The sequence below is a fragment of the Clinocottus analis genome, unplaced genomic scaffold, assembly GCF_023055335.1.
Source record: "Clinocottus analis isolate CAN_PGR_092001 unplaced genomic scaffold, fCliAna1.0.p SCAF_4, whole genome shotgun sequence".
NCBI lineage: Eukaryota > Metazoa > Chordata > Actinopteri > Perciformes > Cottidae > Clinocottus > Clinocottus analis.
Genome location: NW_027176153.1, coordinates 21,032,018 through 21,053,047, shown reverse-complemented (window position 1 = coordinate 21,053,047; position 21,030 = coordinate 21,032,018). Strand labels below are relative to the sequence as shown.

Sequence of the window (21,030 nt, the reverse complement as noted above, 5' to 3'; positions counted from 1 at the left end):
GTCACATTGGACAGTACTTCTACTTTTTGTCCCTCAATCAGCATCCGTTTCAAACTCATGTTTACCAATAGGTCGCTTTCATTTTAGGCATTAAGGCAAAAATACTTTGCATTCGTGAACAAAATTCCAGTCCGAGTCTCTTGCGTGTCCCACCACCGTCATGTTTTCTTGTCCTCCATTAAAGACGTAACAACACGTGGAGTTCACACAAGCTAAATTCGTGGCAGTGGGGTTAGACAACGGCCCCAGCTACACTCACAACGACCATGAAAAGTGTATTGTAGGATTGACTGAACAAATCGGAATATAACACCACATACACTATCTTCAGATGACAAGAAAAAAGTAATTACAGACCACATACAAAAAATATACTGTGTTGTATACATAATATAATATAATATATATATATATATATATGTATTAAAGTGATCACAATGTTGTTGTAGGAGTGGGGTAATAATCGACTACTGTTCTGTTACCTAGCACTTGTTTCACATCACTCATGAACATATTTGTAATATTTGTGTATTTACTTCCTCCTTGCATTGGACCTTGCATGGAAACATTGTTTCCCTTGTACCCTTTCATTTGATCAAAACACATACTAATCTATAAACTCACACAGTGACACACAACTTCAACAGGAGACTCGTGGTTTTTTTGTGTGTGTGTGTGTTGTTTTTTTTTTAACTTGTTGGCTTATTTTGGAGTCATAAAAAGGCACTTCACTTGAAAACAGTATCAGGATGAACTTTTGTGGCGGAATCAAAAACGATGCAAGACCAAAACCAGCCCGATGATGAAGAGGGCACTGGGTTCCTGCCACACGACGGACAGGGAGACAACTGCACTCAGAAAGATGATGGAGGGCATCAGATCCCTGTTTGCGTCACGCTCGGACCGGATCCCAGAACCCTCTGACGGGAGACTCTCGAATGATAACGTGTCGGGCGAAATCTGGGGAGCGTCTTCCTTCTCTTCCCGGGCCGAGGAAGACTGCGGCGCCGAGTGTCGCGTTCCCACGTTCTCCGCGCGCTCAGGTGGCGCTGGAGTTTCACCTTCTGCTCCCAGAGACGCCTCGCTCTCCGCCGCAGGAGACGGCGGCGGCTCGGCCTCGCCGCCTTCATCGTTCGCCGCGGACCCGCTGGAACCTTCAGATAATCCTGCGCCGGGGTCGCTCAATCCCACCGCGACCTCTCGCTCAAAGCCTGGAGTCGCGGTGGGAGAAGCGCCGCGCTCAGCGGGCGGCTCGAGGCGAGGATGGCCGCCGACCGGGCTGCCGGTCGATCCGTCCTCTCCCGCTGTCGGCCACCAATGTGTCTCTGCGGCGGAGAGATAAATGCGCGAGGCCTCGGAGGGAGGGAGTCCCTCTCCGCCCGCCTGGGAGCTGTCTGATCTCGGCCCTGACTCGCGTCGCAAAGAGGGAGTTGAGGCCGGCAGCGGCGGCGCACAGGGACTACCGTCTACGGGCGCGTCTGACGTTTGGCTGCCTAATTCACAGTGGAGTCTGGGTAAAGGATGCGACTCATTTGGCCGGACCGATTCACTGGCACAGAGCACAAAGGATGAATTAGTTTGAAGTGTGGATTCGGAAGACATGTAAGGGAATTGTTCACCTGGGGATACAGTGTGAGCGGACAGTGAGCCATCAGCAGATGGAAGCTCTGGGTTCGGTGGGACACGGGGACCAGACGGGTGAACCGCAATCTGTTAAAAGTACAACAGCGAGACGACAGCGACAGTAAGGAGAGTGTAAAAAGACAAAAGGGGAGATATTTGTGTTCCACATTAACGGTGCACGCAGACAAAGGAAAAGCATCTCATGGCATACGAATGCTTTTCTGTGAAATGGATCCCATGCTGACAATGTAATTATGAGAAAATGCAAACAACACAGGCACAACAGGACTTACATACGACATGAATGCTTTGACTTCCCCTTGTCATGAGCACATACGGTGTAAAGAGAAAGTCCAAAGATATTTTTCTCAGAACTAAAGTCGTTTAAGGACAAGAGCAAGACTAAGACACATGAAACATGAATAACAGAACGGCGAAGATTAGCATGTATACAGATGAATATGTTCAGACTCATCATATAATCTTATGTTCATGTTTGCAGATAAAACAGCTGTAATATCTTATTGATGGACTACAAACCGTCACACGTCGCCAAAATATTGAATTGCCTTTTTGTGTCACATATACACGTTGAATACAAACTTAAAGAAGAAGCCAGAGCTAAATCTGAAGCATTAGGCAATATCATATACATACTTTTTTTTTTTAGATATCTGCTACATACATTCACAGCTGTTTCTGCTAACTTCACACTCTCTCTTTACCGTACACTCGCTAACGTTAAGCACATAACGTACATAAAACACGAGACAGAGAGCAGAAGACAGCAGCTGTAAATGAAACCAAGACTCTCGGTGGAGCCTTGCATTGCTTCATATTACATGACTATATTGGTACATATACGTTTACCAGCCAGTGTGGCGGATAGCCTTTTAAATATTACCTGTCAAATGGATAATTGAGCTGTATTTGTCGGCCGGATCGTAGCTGTAACATTTGAAAAAGGAAGCGGTCGTTGGCGCGTCTCCTACCGGTGGGTTCACAGTCAGCAATCAGCAGTTTAATATGTTTTTTTTTAAGTGTATTGCTGTAACCACTAAATGTCCTTGGGTATATGCTTATAAATGAGCACAAAAAATATTAGGCTAGCCGTGGACAGACATATATACAGATGTGTGCTAACAAACACACACACACAACCACACACACACACACACACACACATATGACCGAACACAATCTCCTGGCAGAGGTAATTACAAGAATACTGAGTAAAATATACACGTACAAATTTGTCTGCTGACATTTCTGTACTTGGATTTCTATGTTTCATATTACACCAAATACTCTTTGTGTACATCTTAGAGAGGAATGTATACAAAAGTGTGTTTATAGCACTACGAAATGAGTGAAAAGCAAAAGGGAAACAAACTCTTGCGCACAAGGGATCCATGAAATGAGTGAATCCTGGTAACTTGAGAATTAATTTGTCAGGAATGATTAAGTCAGAATGTTTTAACCCCTGAAAAGGATTATTAAAATAAACTGGAGGGTGTGGAGTGAGTAAGACATTTTACTGGTGCAATTTAACTGGTTCATCTTTAATTTGAACGCTCTACCAAAGGGAAAGCACATGCATATGAATACTGATGTAAAACAAACATGATGAGTACATGCCTAACAGATTCATGTGTAGTATCAGTGAAACAATATTCACACGTTAACACTCTGTCAGGAGGTGGAATCTCTTTTTACCGACCCTAGGCCGACTGACGTAGTTAAATCAGTGTTACGCCGGCTGTCTGTCACTTCCTGTTCTTCCGAAAAAAACACATTTCTTGCAGTCTGATATTTCATAAGTATGGAACCGATCCCAAATCAACTTTTGTTTTCCCAAAATGCAAAAGGTAAACCCCCAGGTAATGCAGGTCTTAAGCAGTTCAACAGCTCTCTTTTCCAACCATACAGAGCAACACTGGAACTAATTTACTCGAATGTGGCGAATCTACATTTAAGGGAAATGTGTGTATCAGTCAGATGAGGAGATTGATACCGCCCCCATGTCTGTGCATTAAATATGAAGCTGCGGCCAAGAGACGGTTAGCTTAGCTAAGCATAAAGACTGAAAGAGGAGACTCCAGGAGGTTAAAGTCATAATCTTGAAGAATAAAGGTCTGTTAAGTCACTAGCCATCAACAAATGAGGTGACACAATGGGGATTGAGCCTATGATCCACTGGTGAAAGTCCTTGCTTTTGCAGAATGATGAACTCGGTGTCTGTGTGTAGATATAATGTCCTTTTTAGCTTTGAACGGAGTCATGCTAGCCTTGGCCTCGTCTTTATGCTAAGCTAACCGTCTCCTCCAACTTCATACACTGTTTCTTCACAACAACAACAACAACAACAACAACAAGGCCACAGTGATTGTGCGACATTTCCATACAAAATAATATGAACATCTTGACAACGGCACATCTTCAGTCATAATCACACATAATGTAAACGTATAGACATGCTTCCATATGGTGTGAATGAACGTTAAAGCACTGAATTATTTAAAACTGAAAAGAAAAAAAAAAAATCAGAAGGTGCAAAAACATGAACAGCATGCCTCACGATATAAATACAATAAGACGCTGGCGAGGAAGAGAGCACACAGTAATCGTGCTGCAGCGGTGAGAAGCGAGACGTTACCTAAGTTTCTGCTGAAGCTTCAATGAGCTGTGAACAATATAAACAACCAACCCAGTGATGATGAGCTTTTAAAAGTTGACCAGAAATGTTTGTTACGTCTTATGAGAGTAAAGGGACAAAAGCACTTATTGTTAATTGGGAACGTGTCAACAACTGCATGCACATCAAGATCATTTGGACATAATCCTACAAACAAAAAGCTCATAAACAGTTCACGAAGAAAACAACAGGTGAGGCCTGTCGGTTCACAATTTATCAAATTAAAAGCCACCCCTTTCATTTCCCATTCGTCTTACTCTTACCTCGATGTCGATCTCCGGCTGCACGATGACGGGGCAGACAGCTGTAGGTCTGACAAGTCCAGACCTGGAGGGCCGCGCTTCTTCTGCTGATGTAAAATAGATCATTACGCTGTGAGAGCCTGATTAGTTTGCTTAGAGGGGCGCTCAGCAGATAAACACATTTGCGTCACGTCTTCTGTGCCTCAGATCGGATCTAAGTGTTTGAGACTTAAATCTTTTCACAGGAAAAGCCGCGTTACACGCGGACCATTTACAGTGCGAGACCGCGGGAATCTACTGACAGACACGACTGCGTTGCACTATGGGAAATGTTTGATCGAGCATCTTTAATGCCCCAACTTCATGGATGTGCAAAACTGGCAAAGTAGCCAGTAAGTAAAGTGATCACAACGTCCTATGACATGCAATCATTTGTAGTTATCCATTGTATTCATTTGTAATCATTTATGTCACATCTGTCTCAGATAGCGAATTAATATGTCAATTACAGTTATTCGTATTTGCAAAGTTATTTGTATTCTATTGTGTGTATATATATTTTACATATTTTGCACATTTTGGTCTCTGTAAAGTGTTGGGCGCGACTATGACAACAAATTTCCCCTTGGGGATTAATAAAGTATCTATCTATCTATCTATCTATCTATCTATCTATCTATCTATCTATCTATCTAGTGATTTTGGACGACAGCGTTCATGCTGTACCTTCATCTTTTTCCTGCTCGTCCTCTGAATCAAAATCATGGTTTATACTGAAAGAAAAGAGACATTTAGGTTAGAAAAACAATATGAAATATCATGATTGTACACACAGATCCAGTGCCTAGAACACAACGTTGTATTGATGCAAAACACAAGGCCTAATGATGATTCTGTATCAGAGTCGACTTCATACGGTGTCATACTGGTTTAAGGCTTTGGAGCCAAATCCCCCACAAGATCACTTGGACAGTTTTGTATTGAAGGCTCGTCTTTGGCTATAAAAGCAGCCTCCGAATCAGCTGACGACAAATGCAGTGACCGTGTCTGTCAAAAAAAAACATCAATATGGGCCCCGAAATTGAAAATAGTATTTAATATATCAAGGAGGTATATTTTAAAACGGTGGAGGAACATGGTCAGGTATCGTCATTTACACCTGTTACAGATAATTAGGCTTAATATTAGCTGATGCAGTTCAGCTGTCAAAGTGCTGAATCAGCCATTTTAACTGAATATGGCTATCTCTTTGCACCGTATTGTGTGTTTTGTACAGTTCTGTTTCTGAGCTGCTGCTGCTCAGCGGACTGTTTGAACGTCAAACGCCTCAGTGATGACACATCTCGTTAGCGTGTTTGTTTAAATAGACAGCAAGGTGGGAAATTACTGAGTGAGGTATTGTGGACTGAGGGGGTCACTGAACGGTGCCAGCACACTATAGGTCAGTAGATGTCATATTTCTATATTCAAACTAATGCATCCATTTTAATTATAGTGACATTGGACTAAAATGCGTTTCTTTGGCTGCCCGATGACATATAATCCATGTCCTTCTAACAACCATGACGTAATAAAACACTTAAATCAGATCCTAAATATTTACAAATTGATGGGGAGAGTTGAAACTATTTTGTAATTTCGTCAAAAATGATCCGCAAACTCATGTCGCAGAAATGTTTTGTTTCAGAAAGCGCTCCTGTTGAAAGAGGAGGAGCAACATTGGTAGAAGTTCTTCAAAGCATGCCAACTGAGCTAAAAGGTCACGAAGTGTGATGAGCATGTGACAAGACTTAGAAGAGCTGTCCATGCACCTTGTGCTTAGTGGACACTTAACTGGATGTGCAACAAGCACAAGGAGCGTGGACAGCTCTTCTAACTCTTGTCACATGCTCAGCGCACTTCTTGACCTTTCTTGACCTGCGACATGAGTTGAGTATATATAAATCTGAAAGACCTGACAAAGATCTTTGCATTATTATGGTCATATGCAGTCATCGACTGTGGCCCTCTGACATGTTTTTAAGCTCTTGTGGCCAACGCGGTGATCCTCATCAACAATTGCAATCGCTAGAAAATGTCTTCTTCTTTCTGAAAGTTTCAAAAAGAATTTCAATTTATGCATATGAAGGTGTCAGGTTGACATGTAGCTTTGTTGGCGCACATATAGTCCAACCCCTTAAAAAACTTCAGATCCCTAGTGTGAGCCTGATGTTGTTCCAAGAGAAAACCGGGTTTAGTGCGATTGTGTGGACAGGTGTGCGATAAAGACTGACTTAGATTAAGGTAACACATCAGTTAACCTGAGCCCTACTCAATCTGGGAGGTGTGGCGGCATAAAAAAAAGACTAAGACTGGTCATCATCGCAGGAAACACAGCATGCTCCCTGCTTCAGTATTCAATCACGTCTACATTAATGTGTGATATCTATATTTACCGGTGGATACACCAAACTGATCCTACTGTATGTGCAAGTCATCTCACCCGACAGCAAGTCAAACAATCAAGTGTCTCGACTTGTTTCATCCCATAGTAACCTTTCCTCCCACTGGCTGCCTTGTTAATACGTTCAAATCTAATTATCAGTGAACTTCTAAAGCACCTAATGAATCGACAGCGGTTGCTACGGTGGGGATGCCGGTACAGTTTCTGCTCCCCAAACTTCCCCATTTCCAATCAGTGACTCATTCATCTCTAACAACCCATCTGGCCCCTTCCAGCCTCCAAACAGCCCTACATGCCTGACTACGTCAGTGCACGCCCTGCTTGCTTCTCTTCTGGGTCTTTATAAGCTTGGGGAGACTTTTTCCCGCTGTCCTCCGTCTCCGTCACTGCACAGCGTGAGATTCATCGCACGCGTTCATGTCGGTGTCACAATAAACCAGGCATGTCATTATTCCTATCAGGGATTAGCTGATTTAAGTGAAGTAAATAAAGAAGTGAGCTGGTTCGAGTCTCCCACGCAAGGAAGAGGAGCCAATCTGTTGCAATGAAATAGCTCCTCTCCGCTACGACTGATAGAAAAGGTCAGAGGTAAATCTAACGGGGGCAGGGAAAAGTCAGGCCTGAAATCGACACCTGCCCTTTGCTTATTTAGATCGTCCTCACGCACCACTGGGTGAATGACATTCTGGAGGGGGATTGCACTCTTTCCAAAAACACTTTCTATCCCTCACTGCAGACCCTGAAGACATCAGCTATAAACAAACTGATCCCGGTCGCTTTGATACGCACCTCTTGTGCTCTCATGCAACGGACTGTGTAGCACTAGCACGTCTTACTATACTACAAGCTGAATCCTCCCTTCAGTCACAAAACCTCACAAGGAATAAGTAGGCAACTGGAGCACTTCAGCTGTTGCACAACCCCAATGTCAACTGCTTTTGTGACTTATCTCTTTATGATTTGATGGCTAATATAGAGACTATGCCAAACGTGGGGCTATTAATTAGATACCAGGCTCTGAAAGTATTATCATTCTGAAATGATTGGGCCTTTTAAGCGTCTTAATTTTTACCTGACAACACCTTTAAACTAATTGAGGTTTTTACCAATTATGATAAATACTGAGCAGATCAATCTATAGAGGTCAAAGGTCAAGTGAATCTCTCAGACAGAAGGTTGCCAAAATATTACACAAATGGTGTTTTAAATATGCATCCATTTAGTCTGTGTCTGACAAATGAAAAGCATGCCATGTGACCGGAGGAGTTACCTGTAAGCTTTCGGAGGTCTCAGGATACCTCGAACTTGCTGCAAGTTGTTGTTTGTCTGAGTGGAATCCTCTTCGTAGGACAGGAGCAGGGTGACCACATAATTCATAGAGGAGTTATTAGCCCAGTAATCACCATCAGAGGTTTCATAGCGGACGACAAACTCAATGCGAGAGCCGTGTGTGATGTAAGGTGGTGCAAAAGACAGCTTGAAGGAGAACCGATCAGTGCTTCCATCGTGAGATCCCTGGACATACTCTGCTGGGTGATCAAAGTAAGTAGCCCAGTTGTCCATGGTGGATCTGATGTAAACTGCTTTGTGGAAGGAGACGTTCAGGACCCGTATCACCCCAATGAAGGCAAGTGGCTCAGTCTCTACTGGAGACATCTGCTCAACCTCCACTTTATTGGAGCGCACCGCCTGCAGCAGCGCGCCGGCGGTGGGCGCGCGGAACTCCGGCTGCACATGGTAGCTCGGTTCTCGCTGTGGCTTTCGATACTTCGCCTCCTCTTCCTCCCACCTTGCGCTTTCCTCTTCGTCGTCGGAATCAAAGGCAACAAATTCCTTCACGTCCACCAGATCCCCACCTGTTGTGTCGGCAAAAAACACTCTCTTCCCGGCGGGCAGCGCGAAATGGATCCGCATGTACTCGGCAGTCTCATCGTAGATGGAGTGGCCTCGCTTTCTCGGCACCGGGGAGCATCTCGGGATGAGGCGGACGTCCTCGGTGTTGTCGTCTTCATCATCATCATCGTCATAGTCGTCGTCCAAGTGGGACCTGCAGACTGCCTCCTCGGCTGATTTGCCGTTTTTAATCGTGGTAAAAAGGCCCTCTTGACTGGGTATGGATAAAAAAGACATGTTTGCAGAAGTGTACAGTCATGGAAGCTGTGCGCTGAAGAAAGTACTATGGCGTCTCCAGAAAAAAAACACACTACTAAATACTCATTATTTGCGCAGCAGTGTCGAGTGTAGATCCTGCTCGAGCCTCTTTAGTCAACGTGTGGCGTTAAATGTCACCCATGGAAACATGTCTTTACTGCCAGCCCTTGTGGGAGCGTATCCCCTGGTTTAAATGACTTTATGCATCGCAGTTTTTGGCCGCTGTTGCGGAAGGAGCAGCCTCTAATTTTAGCACTGACCTACAGGGCTCTCCATGCCCCAAATGTGTCTTTTAAATTGGTATAATCCTGCGACTCCCCCTTGTTCTGTTTGGTTTGGGCTGGATGAACGCCCACTACTGGAAATTGGATATTACAGCGGTATCATATAAGTCCCAGGTATGACCTTCTTATATCTAGTCTTTGGGTATGGCACATTTGCATACTGACACCATCTGTATATATTAAAACCGCTGCAAACACCATCTGGTGCAAATTATTATTCCAGGTTGGAATTTCTATTTCATCACCTTGAGACTGTAATGGTCAAAGCAAAGGAAATTACATAATACATATTTTATGTTTTAATGAATTGTGTGTGTACATGTGTGTGTTGCTAAACAAACAACCGAGCTGTATAACCCCCATTAAGGAGGATATATAGTTGTGTGTATCCACTTCCGGGAATAAATATCTCACACAGCCTGTCGCCTCCATTGAAATCCAATTGTTTACATCTGGGCTCGTCATTTCAGGTATTGAACCTTATATGTGATTAATTAAAATGTGCTACTTTTTTATAACGAATGTTCGGCAAATAATCTCACAGATGAGACGTGGAAGTCATGTGTATTTAGACATGCGGGTAAATGTATGAATTGTCCTTTACATTGGCGTTAGAATGATCTCTGCTGCGCACTAACTCGCTGCGCAGTTATACCGCTGCTACAGATATTTTCATCTCAAACACACCCTTGCAAATGATTGGTGGAGAGGTTTTAGCGCGGCGTGCCGCAGCCAATCAGAAGATTGTTTTTCCTGTCACGTCGGTGAACGGATAGTAAGCTAACGGATATTGCAAACATAAACTAATATAAAGAGCACGGGTTCCTTCTAAAGGCGTCGAGGCGGGGAAAGGTTTCCTATTTGGACAGAGTCTTTCTTGTTGGACTTTTATTCGCGCGATGTGGTGCGGCCATCGCCGCGAGGACACAATAATTGGGTGACGTTAGCTAACTAAGATTAGCATTAGCCTGCTAATTGTGATAACGTTCCGCAAGGCCTCGGGTTGAGAGCTGCTTCCTGTTTGCGTTCTTTTGAGGATGTAGGTTACGTTACGAACCGAGTTACAACATCCCAGCGGTTGTCCGAGAAGCCATATTAGCGGTGTAATCGATAGCATTTAAGTTTGTTTTAGTCGCGCTTGCAGGCTACCTAGCTTGTTCGCTATTCGGCTAGCTAGCTAGCATGAGTGAACTGACGGGCTGCAAACAGTCCGCAGACTCTGCGTCGAGGAAACGGTGTCCATCACCCGGCCACGATGAAGGCAGCGCGATCCCCAGCAAGTCCACGAAAGTAAGCGACGCGCCTGAGGAAGCGGGGGTCACTTCGGAAAGTTGCAGAAACAGTGAAGCCGAGAGTAAAGAAATAGCCGCGAGCGAGGGCCAATCAAAAGATAGTGAGGGAAAACCAGCTGCCGTGCAAGCGGATCGGGGTTCAGACAGCACGGATGGCACCGGCGCGCAGCCTGTTAACAACTCCGGTGTTGACGGTCACGATGCCACCACCAGCAACGCAGAGAAGCCACAGCCCTCGCAGGCACGTGGATCTGCTGACGGCAAGGGGGACGCGGCAAAGACGGCGGGAACAAAGCCGCTTCCCTCGGCGTCCCTGGACCAGACCGACTCGGCAGCCATCGCAGCAGCCGAAGCACTCGCCAGTCTCACTGGAGGAGACGGGGAAGACAGCCGAGAGACTCCTTGTTCATCTGAAAAAGTCAAACAGGTGAAACCGGGGAGCAAGTTCAAACAACGTGGGAGCCACCACTCCTCGAGAACGGGCTCTAAAACGCAAGCAGCTGCTGCAGACAGCTCCACGTCTGTGCACAGCACTGACAGAGAAGATGCAGACGAGATGCCAGAAGCAGATGAAGGGGACGAATCTATATCTGGATCTACCTCCACTCCGAGCTCTTCCTTCCCTTCGGACAATGAGGACAATGATGATGGGGAGTGTGCCATTGTGTCGGTCAAGATGGCCCCAGAGATGAGGCAGTCGGTGGCTCTCCTGGCTGAGGTACAGATGAGACTGGAAGCTCTTGAGAAGAAAAGCGCCCGGCTTCACCAACGGCTGGAGCTGAAGGTCAGTTGTCAGCGGCGTCCACATCTGGATCAGCGCAGCTCCATCACAAAAACTATCCCTGGCTTCTGGGTGACAGCTGTATCCTTAACGTGAAATATGGCGCTCTTTTTTTCCATTCCTATGTTGTGTTTTGAGTATTTGAAATAAACACATGTCATAGTTTTATTTCTTAACTTCCAATGTGCCAGCTGTTAAACCATCCTCATCTCTCGGCTCACATCGACGAGACTGATGAAGATGCTCTTAGTTACATGACCGATCTTGAGGTAAGAAGAAGTGTCGCTGCACTTTAACAATATTTGGATGTTGTGTATGCATCGTAGCACAACTCTCACATTTCCTTATGCCTTTTTTTCTACAGATTGAATCCTTCAAGAATAATAAACTGGGCTACAGGATCCGCTTCCACTTCAGACGGAACCCGTATTTCCAGAACAACATCATCATGAAGGAGCTGCACCTTGGGATGGGAGGTAAAACAAAAATACACGTGGTGTTTAAGTAAAGACATAGTTTAAAGTTTACATTGGAACTCTGCACTAAGAAACTAAAGTTCACACTGGATTTCTTTTAGAAATGAAAGTCATGTTCCCCGGCTCGACTAGACTGTGTGGAAAATTTTACAGATTTGCTTGTCCCACCACTTAGGCCTTGACCTACTTTAAGTTGCAGCTTTGAAATATATTTCAAACTCAGGTTGTAGTTGTCATCGCTGTACAATCTGTTTGGTTGGTCTTTACTGCGTATGTATTGGTATATTTCAATGCACATAGACATTTTAGGCAGGTTACATGGACTCTACTGTTGAACTCGTACAAAATACAGACAATCTTAGGTTACAATAGTTGGCTTGGTTTTAAGGTGCCAACGTGTGCAAGCTGAAATTGGGGAAAAAGGCTATTTTATGATGTCCCTTGGTCTCCATCTGTAGGTCAGACTTGATCTAGACTCCCATATCTCACTTTCCATCTAAGAAGTCGTAACCACAAACTGTTGAAACAACACGTTACAACGTTGTCATGTATCATACATGTCTATTTAATCACTTCTACTGATGCATGGAGTTTTTTCACCCTATTTTGTCTTCTTTTTTATTGTATGTATAAAAATGTGCATTCCACATTTAGCTCTGCTGTCTTCTTGGCAACCTCCCAACGCAAAAAATATTTTCTCAATACATTTTATATGGTCATTAGAAGGCTAAATAAAGATAGTTGACATGCATAACGAATCCATTGTTTGTAACTAAAACATGAGGTTGGGACCAGGGTTGAATACTAAAACTATAAAACTCATTCACTGAAACGATTGCTCAGAAGTGTTGAGGGTCACAAGGACATAACCAGAAAACCACGAACAAAGTTGAGCAGAAAAACCACCCAGGATGACGAATACTGCAGTTAATGCTCCAATAAACTGTGCCGTTACTGCAATTGTTGATTTGTTGTATTATCTATGTTTGTGAATACGGATGGCCAGACTATTTCATGAATACTATTTCACAAGTTTAGCATGGCTGTTGCATCACATTATGTAGAGAAGCCATTGTTGTGCCATTGGAAGATGTATTGTTTTTATCACATCAATATATATTAAGTGCTTCATAGATGTTTTTATTTTCATCTCTGACTGGCTGAACGTTCTCTGCTAGTATAGATAGTAATATCTACGGTTCGGTAATGATCATATTTTGGGGCTACATAGAAATCTACATGGCAGTTAAATTCTGGATCACCTTCTCATCCCGACCGCTCGTGTTTTAGGCTCTCCCATGTCCTTCTCCAACCCCATCCTGTGGCAGCGTGGACAGAACCTGACGACCCACAGCGAACCCAGGAAGTCGTCGCGTGGGGTCTACCAGACCTTCTTCAGCTGGTTCAGTGACCACAGCAACCCAGGACAAGATGATGTAGCACAGGTACAGCGGACTGCACCCTCACACTGACGCAGGCTCATGATGTGGATCACGCAGAGATCGGCACTGCCACCTTTTTGGAGATTTGTTAACTGGGATCTCCCATTTTTTAAAAGTGCCCTGTTTTCATATGTGCCAGCCTGTATTCACTTATTATAGTTATGGTGATACCATGTGGAACATTGTATCCTGTAATAATGATGTGCCACATATGTGCTGGAAGAGGGTAAAAGTCTCGATGGTTTAACAAAATGTGATTTAACTTTCTGAGCAGTTCCTGATAAACCATAATGATTATTATGGGTTATGCACACATTTAGATTTTTGACGCCCAGAGATAATGAGTGATTTTTGACGCATGCTAATTCTACCGTCTATATGTTTGCTACATAATACTCAGACCGTTGTGTGGGTGTATATGAGCACATACATCTAAACGTATTAAAATGACATTACCCCTGTGCTATTACTCAGATACTCAAGGACGACCTGTACAGAGACCCTCTGCGATACTACCTGACTCCGCTGTGGGAACCGAGGGAGAACGGCAGGTAAAAACAAAAGTGATTCTCATACATGTAAACAGTGCGATGTGCAGTCAGCAGACAAACCTATTATTAAGCTATAAATTCTAGAAATATTCTCAGCCCCAGGTCCTTGAAATTATAGTTCATGTGTAAACTCAAACCGTTTCCTGCCGCCACCTCCTCTCTTCCCCCATCGTCCCGCTGGTGAGACCAGGTGGGATGCATTCCGAAAAATAACGAGGGCGTCTACTGTTAACACGAATGCGTCTGTTTTCTTTTTGTTTTGTTTTTTAGTGGTGGCAGCGGAGCCAAAGCAGCTGACAACGGTAACGGAGATGAGTGTGTGGTGATCTCCGACTCAGACGATGAGCCCGGGGAGGAAGCTGCCGAGGCTGAACCAGGCCGCAGTAAGAAGAAGGAGGAGGGCGAGGAGGAGAAGGAGGATGAAGAAGAAGAAGAAGAGGGGGAGGAGGAGGAGGATGAAGATGATGAAGAGGAAGAGGATGAAGAAGAAGAGGAAGAGAGGGGACCAAGCGCTGGTCAGTGCTAATGTAAACTTTAAAAGACTGCTAAAACCCAGCCGTGTGGAGCTGATCCACACGGCACAGACCAGTTATTTATGAATAAAAGGAGGCAGTTCACTTTAATACAAAAAACGATTAATCAGATATTTAGAAGTATAGAGACTCGAAAAGGTAGCTGTTGTAAAATACTTTTGTTTGAAATCCACAGTGAATGCTGTTGAGGCCAAGGGCTTTTTTTTTTTTTTGAAGCGTCAGGTTGACTGGCTTGTGTTGTAGCTGTAATGTCACTGTTTTGGGTAATGCAGGCTAAACTAAATAGACAGGAAATATCTCCTCCTCAGATGAGAGTCCAGAGGAGGAGGATGATGGTGGAGAAATTGTGATTGACGGTAAGACCACTATCACAACAAACAATCAGTGGGGTGGGTTGAAAACGTGTGTGGGTGACTGCTCGTCTTGTTTTTCATATTTACTACGTTTTGATTATGCTGCTGCTTATTTTTTTTCAATTTGACTGCTTTGCATTAATGCTTTAAACAACAACAAAAAGAGTTTGGTTTGTCTTAATCATGTTTCCAATCAGCAAGGATCATTTGCTTTCGTCCCGCAGGCTCTGATGACAGCGAGCAGGAGGACGACGAGGCCTGAGAAGACGTGAGGAGCTGGTGGTTCTTTTGTCCATGAAGAAAGGCGGGTCATCGAGGGACCAAGACGAGGACGCCGAGGTTGATGAACAGTACCAGAGCAATGTCATTTTTATGCACAGAGTATCAGTTTTTGTTTTTTATACCTAAAATACATAGAATCATTTTAAAAATCAGGGTTAACTGTAATAATAAATAATAATAATAAAGCCACGGCTGCACGGTTTCCCCCTCTATTTTATACAGTCACCACTCTGTACTCTGATTCACTTTTTGCAAAATGTTTTTTTCTAAAAAAAATTATATATATAAAAGGTTCTTCTATTCAACAAGGAGCATCACGCAGCAGCCTGCACATCTGGATTTGCCGCATGTCGGCATTATATTTAGCAAATTTCTTCAATTCAGTAAAGGCTTCAGTGGCATTATTTCGTGGTCATTTCAAGGCAAAGTTTTGGCTGTTTTTTTGTTTTTTTTATTTGACGTGACACGCTAAATTGATACTAACGACAGTACTTTTTAGATGAGCTTAGTACTGAACCAAAATTTGTTCTCAGGGATGATCATGGCGACAGTTTTATTAAAAAAGAACCATACCGATTTCAGACATTTACACTCTGGTTATTGTTGGCTGTGTATAAGGAAACGTGTACTCTACTGTAGTAAATAGGAACCAATATTGTTTTAAGATGCTACTAGTTTTTCCTTCATCTCTATTTTCAGTCGTGTTACACACCAACCTCTCACCTCCACCCCCTCACCCCCGTTAACAATCTGTAAACCATGTATGAAGTTTAAAATCATGACGTAGTTTGACCAGCGTTTCTGTGGTTCCCTACATTTTGTAAACGCACTCCTACAATAAATAGCTGAGTTTTGTATCCTTGTTTTCCCCTTTAGCATTTAACTTAATTTGAATTTCCTTCTTAAGACATTTAAGATACGTTTTCATGTAATTGTGTTTTAAGGTTTGTGTTATCTTCTTTTTCAAAAGATGGTATTTATTACGTTGTTTTTCTACACATCCACAATACGGCATGCCTGTGAGCATGAAATGTAAGACAGGACGATTACATTACCTACAAGGCTTTCAATGTGCACAGTGTCAGTAAATGTCGATGAATTCACAGCAACATTATGGGGTGCACTGTAACAAACTAGTATTTGTATTTGCTTACTTTTCTTAGCAATGACCTGTAAATAATATTTCAGCATTGTCTTTTGGATAAGACAAGTAAACGTGTTTAATCCATGGATAAATTTATCGAATAATCTGAAGTTTTTTCATAAACATGATCAGAAAAGTTATATTTTGTGTGCTGTGTTTTATAGAACACTGTAGTTTAAAGATACCTACTTGATTGTTGCTTTTGGTTTATTTTGTTGGCTTAAAGATAAATGTCCACCTTTCGACTCAGACGTAATAAAATAGGCAGTTGTTTCACCTCGCTGTCTCGGACTGCACTTCTGGATTTGTTTTTGCACGATGAGCTTGCTTTCGCCGCGCAGAGCCACCAGATGGCAGCGTAGTTCAGATTATATCTCATCTCACGGTGGCCTGCAGCTGTTTATTTTGGCTACCAGTGAAAACGGTATATCATTTAAGACTTTAATTGACAGCATTAAAGCTCTCAGATGTGCTTAAATGATGAATAATTAAATACGGCAAATACACGACTGTCTCAAACCCTTTTGAAGTGATGGAAACAAAATGATACACGTGGGACTTCTTCACAGAAACGTCACCTCTTTCATAAGCTCGGCTGCAACGTGTTCTTAGAGCAAAAAAGCATCAAACAAACTCCGCTGAGATACAGCTGTTCTTTAATGTGCTCCAGCTTTGATATGACAGCACTGTGTGATATCTGACATTTTGCGTGGAGCACTGCAAATAGCCCCGGGCAAGACATTTTTGGACAGGCCCAGACAAAGGAACAGCAGCGGTGTTGCAATGGTACACTTAAACCCTTGATTCCACTTTTAATGCACAGCTATAAATATTACACTAGCAAAAACCTGTCCTGCTGCAGGCCCAGCAGCACCCGGGGTATGCGGTCTCAGATGGGCATATACTATTAATACTGATGATGGAAACGCATTATACCCCGTGTAATGATCCCATGTGAAACACAGTGTTTGTCTCCTCTTTGAAGCAGCTTCATCCAGCCCACCGTGCGGCACAACATGTTTTTTTATGACTATGAATTAATAATAGGGTTGGGTTCCTACAATATTGATCGTGACAAACTAAGTACAGATTGCTGGGACAACAAAGCCCACCTTGGGCTGCTTCGCGGTCTAAAGGGTTGCCGGCGAAGCCTTTTTTGTTGTGTGCGGGGTGACAAAAGCCTAAATGGATTCCCCCTCCTCTCCCCCCCGTGTAAACTCCACTCCCCCGTTGGGTTGAGCTGCTGTTGCTACTGTACACAAATCATCTTGTCACGCCGCTTCATGCTCTCACGTTTCACAAAAGTAGTTCAGAGGAATCTGCTGCTCGGACTGATTCACCGGGGAGACTGAAAAATGAAAAGATAACACGCGGCAGCTCATCCTCGTCTCCTGCGAGACATGATGTTGGCAAGAAAGGATATTTTCTCCTGTAGAAATGAACAAGAAAAGGTTCGGCGCTCGCTCTCTGAGGGGCATCTATAGTGTAATCCGATAGGTTGGGGAAGAGCCTCTGAATACTAACTACCTGTGTGTGTCTGTGTGTGTGTGTGTGCTACATGCTCGCAGGCTTGTTTGTGAACCCTTGCATTCTTTTATGCACCTCCATGTCACCTACATATTTGCGGCTTTTCAACACCATACCTGGGTTTGTCTGCGTGTCAGCTGATCAAGATTAAGCACCGTATTTGAACTGTGCGGGCGGGGGTGGAGGGTGAGGAGGGTGAGGAGGGTGAGGGGACATCTAGAGGGACGAGAAGGGAGAATAGAGTGAGTATGATTGGGGGGAAATGGATGAGTGCAGTGATAAGCGGAGCTGCCTGGGCCCTGACAGATACACACAGCAGATGGATGACTCTTATCCGGGAGATCGCAGAGTGCATACTCACGCCTAGGCCCAGTTACAGAGAGCCACGATCACACCAGACAGATGAATAGGCCTCACCACCCCACCAATCACATTGCACATACAGCACACACAGGCAGACACACACACGAGTGCACGCATACACCTACACACACACACACGCAACCACTTGACAGCATGAACAGATTGCAGGGCGCTCGCGTTTATACCTTCATGCCTCTCTGACATTGAAATTCACCTGCAGGACGTGTGCAAAGAGGGGGTGAAGGGAAGGGGCTGGGGAGAGATAAGAGAAATCGTTTTTTATTTTAATTGAGGCAGCACAGCCAGTTCATGTGTGTGTGTGTGTGTGTGTGTGTCTGCATGCGTACATGGATGTCGGCGTACAGACTTGTCTGCCAAAGAGAGAGAGAGAGCCACATGCACCCTATTCTCACTTCTTCTCTTTTTTCTTCCCAGCATGACACATTTTTTTTCACGGATTCTCGGAGCACAAACAATCTCTGTCACGGAGGTTAAGATGGAGCTGAAGTCACACACAGGCAGGGGAAGTTGATTTGTATCGCACATTGGAACGACAAGGCGATTCAAAGGGCTTCACATGAAAGCATTGAAAGCCAAACATGATGCAGATTTAAAAACAGGTAAGAAAACATTAAAACAGTCCAAAAAAAAGAAGAAAATTAACAAAAGTTGCAGTGCAGTTTAGGAAATAAAATGCAGTCATGAGAAGCAGCATTGAGTCTGATTCTATTAAATTCTATTAAAGGAAATAGCAAACAGGAAAGTCTTCAATCTGGACTGAAAGGAGCTGAGTGCCTGCAGCTTTCAGGGACTTTATTCCAGATATGTGGAGCAGAAAAGCTGAACGCTGCCTCTCCATGTTTAGTTTGGCCTCTTGAACAGAAAAGTAAACCCAAACCAGACCACCTGAAGGGTCTGATGGTTCGTAAGGGTCTAAACTGGCCACATACTCCAAACAACATCAAAAAACACAAGACCTTCTGTAAATGTTTGTGTCTTTGAAACCGTTATTATGGAATGCCTCTGAGCTTGAGCTGTGACAGATTTACCTTTTAAGACACTTTCGCTCGCCCGCCTCACATCCTTACTGTCCTCCTTTCCATGTACTGTAACAGTCCCTCCCTCCCTAACGCGCACACGCCCCTTGTTATTTGGGAAGAGCGTCTTCCTCCTCTTCTTCTTCAACAGCTGTTGATTCTCCCAGCTGCATATTATAGCGAGCGAGAGTGCCAGTCTTGTCTCTCCAGGCAGATGGTGGCCGGCTGGTTGGCCCGGTGGACACGTGGCACGTTGGACGACTGCAGACGGCGCTCCTCCATCTCGTGCTCCAGAAAAAAAAAACCAATAAAAACCTGCAAAAACACCTCACTCTCAATACAGCTCGAGAGGCGAGCAGGTTGCGACTGGAATGTGTGCCACGTATGCGCCCCTCATGCCAAAGATGTTTGCCAAAGTGGCTTTCCTTTGCTGGTCATTGATGTGTGAAGTCCATGGATGCCACGCAGCACCTGTTCCCTTTATGTTGCATTTCGATGTTTACATTTTCTTCTGACCTACTTAGACGACGTGACATGTGTCGCGGTTGGAAATAGAGAAAATAATCGCGGTGAACATTGTGCCTTCTTTTTTTTTTTCACCCTATAATTTCCTCTCAGGGTCATCTATCCCAGCATGCATTGGCCAACGCCCTGGACTTTGCCGCTCTTCTGCAGCGGGCGTGTTCAAACACTCCTCAATTCATCAGTATACTTGAAGGAAAGACCATCAGGAGGTCAAATAATGGGGTTGTTTTTCCTCGAGGGGGGACAAACGCTCTCTGCCTCTCGAAATTGCCGTGATTGATGTGTCTGAGGGCCTCGAGATTCATCCGGAGCCTTCGGGTTGGCCCTACAGGGACAAATGTCTCGCTCCACATTACCTATCCATTAGACGAGAAGATCTTTTTGTAGGCCAGAAAAAAAAAACCAGACTGTGTGTTTGCTTTCTCCTCCACGCTGTCGGTCTTCAAAACCCCATCCGTCATGTTTGGCGGCTCGCGGGCCTGTTCGGACACTATATCCTGCTCCTCGTCCTCACGTTCACCGGTGAGTGAAGAGCTGTCGCTATCTCTTTTAGCGAGTTTGGGGGGGGGGGGGGGGGCAGTAGCGGGCCGCATGCTGGTCACGATAAGAGCGCGGGAGGGTTCGGAAAAAAGAGATATGGATGACGTTAAGAGGGAGCTTATGATGCGGTTGGCGCCTGCCGGTGTCCCGGTGTCCACGGCCAAAAGCTGAGAGCAACACGGAAGCCTGAACTCGGCACACACTCTCGACTCCATTTCCTTCGCTGGAAACAGAGCGAGGCCTCCTGTGGGGCAGGAAACAAAGACTCCCTCCTGGACACACTATGACACAGCACTGCCACACCTGCTGGCTGACGCCCAACTTGAGTTAAGGTCACGGCTTACACACACACACACACACACACACACACACACGTCTGTGTGAGGACAAATCCAACAGGAGAATGTGCATTGAAGATACATTTAAAGAAGTCAGACTTTCAAACTTTTTCAGCTGCTCGGCACAGGAAGTGCCCACCTCTGTGACCTTTTTCCCTTACACATTGACACGCCACATGGGCGCGTGCGTTTATTCTATCTGACATGTCTTGTCTCGGGCCCGTAGCTCAGAATACACTCGCCCTCTGCTTTGGTGTCGTTAGCGCGCCACACTGCGTCACGGGCTCGCCACAAAGCCGGCGGTGATGAGAGGAGCTCTGGGAGCTGTGTGTGTGTTTTGTTTTTTTTTACTTCAAGCTCAAGGCTCCGTTAAAAGGATGGATGTCCTTTACATCCAGTCCCAACCAA

The 21,030-nt window shown here is 44.5% G+C and overlaps 2 protein-coding genes across 4 annotated transcripts in view; one reads left to right on the top strand and one right to left on the bottom strand.

Moving 5' to 3' along the window:
* LOC137800048 (protein phosphatase 1 regulatory subunit 3F-like) overlaps positions 1 to 9,748 on the bottom strand; it is a 9,948-nt gene extending 200 nt beyond the window's left edge. The window contains exons 1-4 of one of the 2 annotated variants that reach the window (XM_068597046.1): positions 8,274 to 9,748; positions 5,287 to 5,333; positions 4,582 to 4,667; positions 1 to 1,710 (exon numbers count right to left, since the gene is read on the bottom strand). The exon at positions 1 to 1,710 is cut by the window's left edge and continues 200 nt beyond it. In XM_068597046.1, coding sequence (XP_068453147.1) covers positions 769 to 1,710; positions 4,582 to 4,667; positions 5,287 to 5,333; positions 8,274 to 9,133 — 1,935 coding nt within the window. In that variant the 5' untranslated portion in view covers positions 9,134 to 9,748 and the 3' untranslated portion in view covers positions 1 to 768. The remainder of the gene's footprint in view (positions 1,711 to 4,581; positions 4,668 to 5,286; positions 5,334 to 8,273) is intronic. The other variant, XM_068597047.1, reaches the window with a different exon arrangement.
* On the top strand, positions 8,662 to 16,568 carry tspy (testis specific protein Y-linked). 2 transcript variants are annotated; one of them, XM_068597048.1, is made up of 8 exons: positions 8,663 to 11,592; positions 11,703 to 11,780; positions 11,876 to 11,987; positions 13,278 to 13,432; positions 13,904 to 13,980; positions 14,251 to 14,495; positions 14,822 to 14,869; positions 15,091 to 16,568. In XM_068597048.1, exons 1-8 carry the CDS (start codon positions 10,621 to 10,623, stop codon positions 15,126 to 15,128), a joined length of 1,725 nt encoding a protein of 574 aa, XP_068453149.1. In that variant the 5' UTR covers positions 8,663 to 10,620; the 3' UTR covers positions 15,129 to 16,568. The 2 variants fall into 2 exon arrangements, with proteins under 2 accessions (XP_068453150.1, XP_068453149.1); XM_068597049.1 differs by lacking the exon at positions 14,822 to 14,869 and having other exon boundaries at positions 8,662 to 11,592.
* Positions 16,569 to 21,030: the final 4,462 nt, after the last annotated feature.

Excerpts from the sequence above, each read along its gene's own strand:
- tspy (XM_068597048.1), top strand. The coding sequence starts at position 10,621 with ATGAGTGAACTGACGGGCTGCAAACAGTCCGCAGACTCTGCGTCGAGG. Across the intron at positions 11,988-13,277 it reads GCTGCACCTTGGGATGGGAG|GCTCTCCCATGTCCTTCTCC; the intron begins GTAAAACAAAAA and ends CTCGTGTTTTAG. Across the intron at positions 14,496-14,821 it reads AGAGAGGGGACCAAGCGCTG|ATGAGAGTCCAGAGGAGGAG; the intron begins GTCAGTGCTAAT and ends TCTCCTCCTCAG.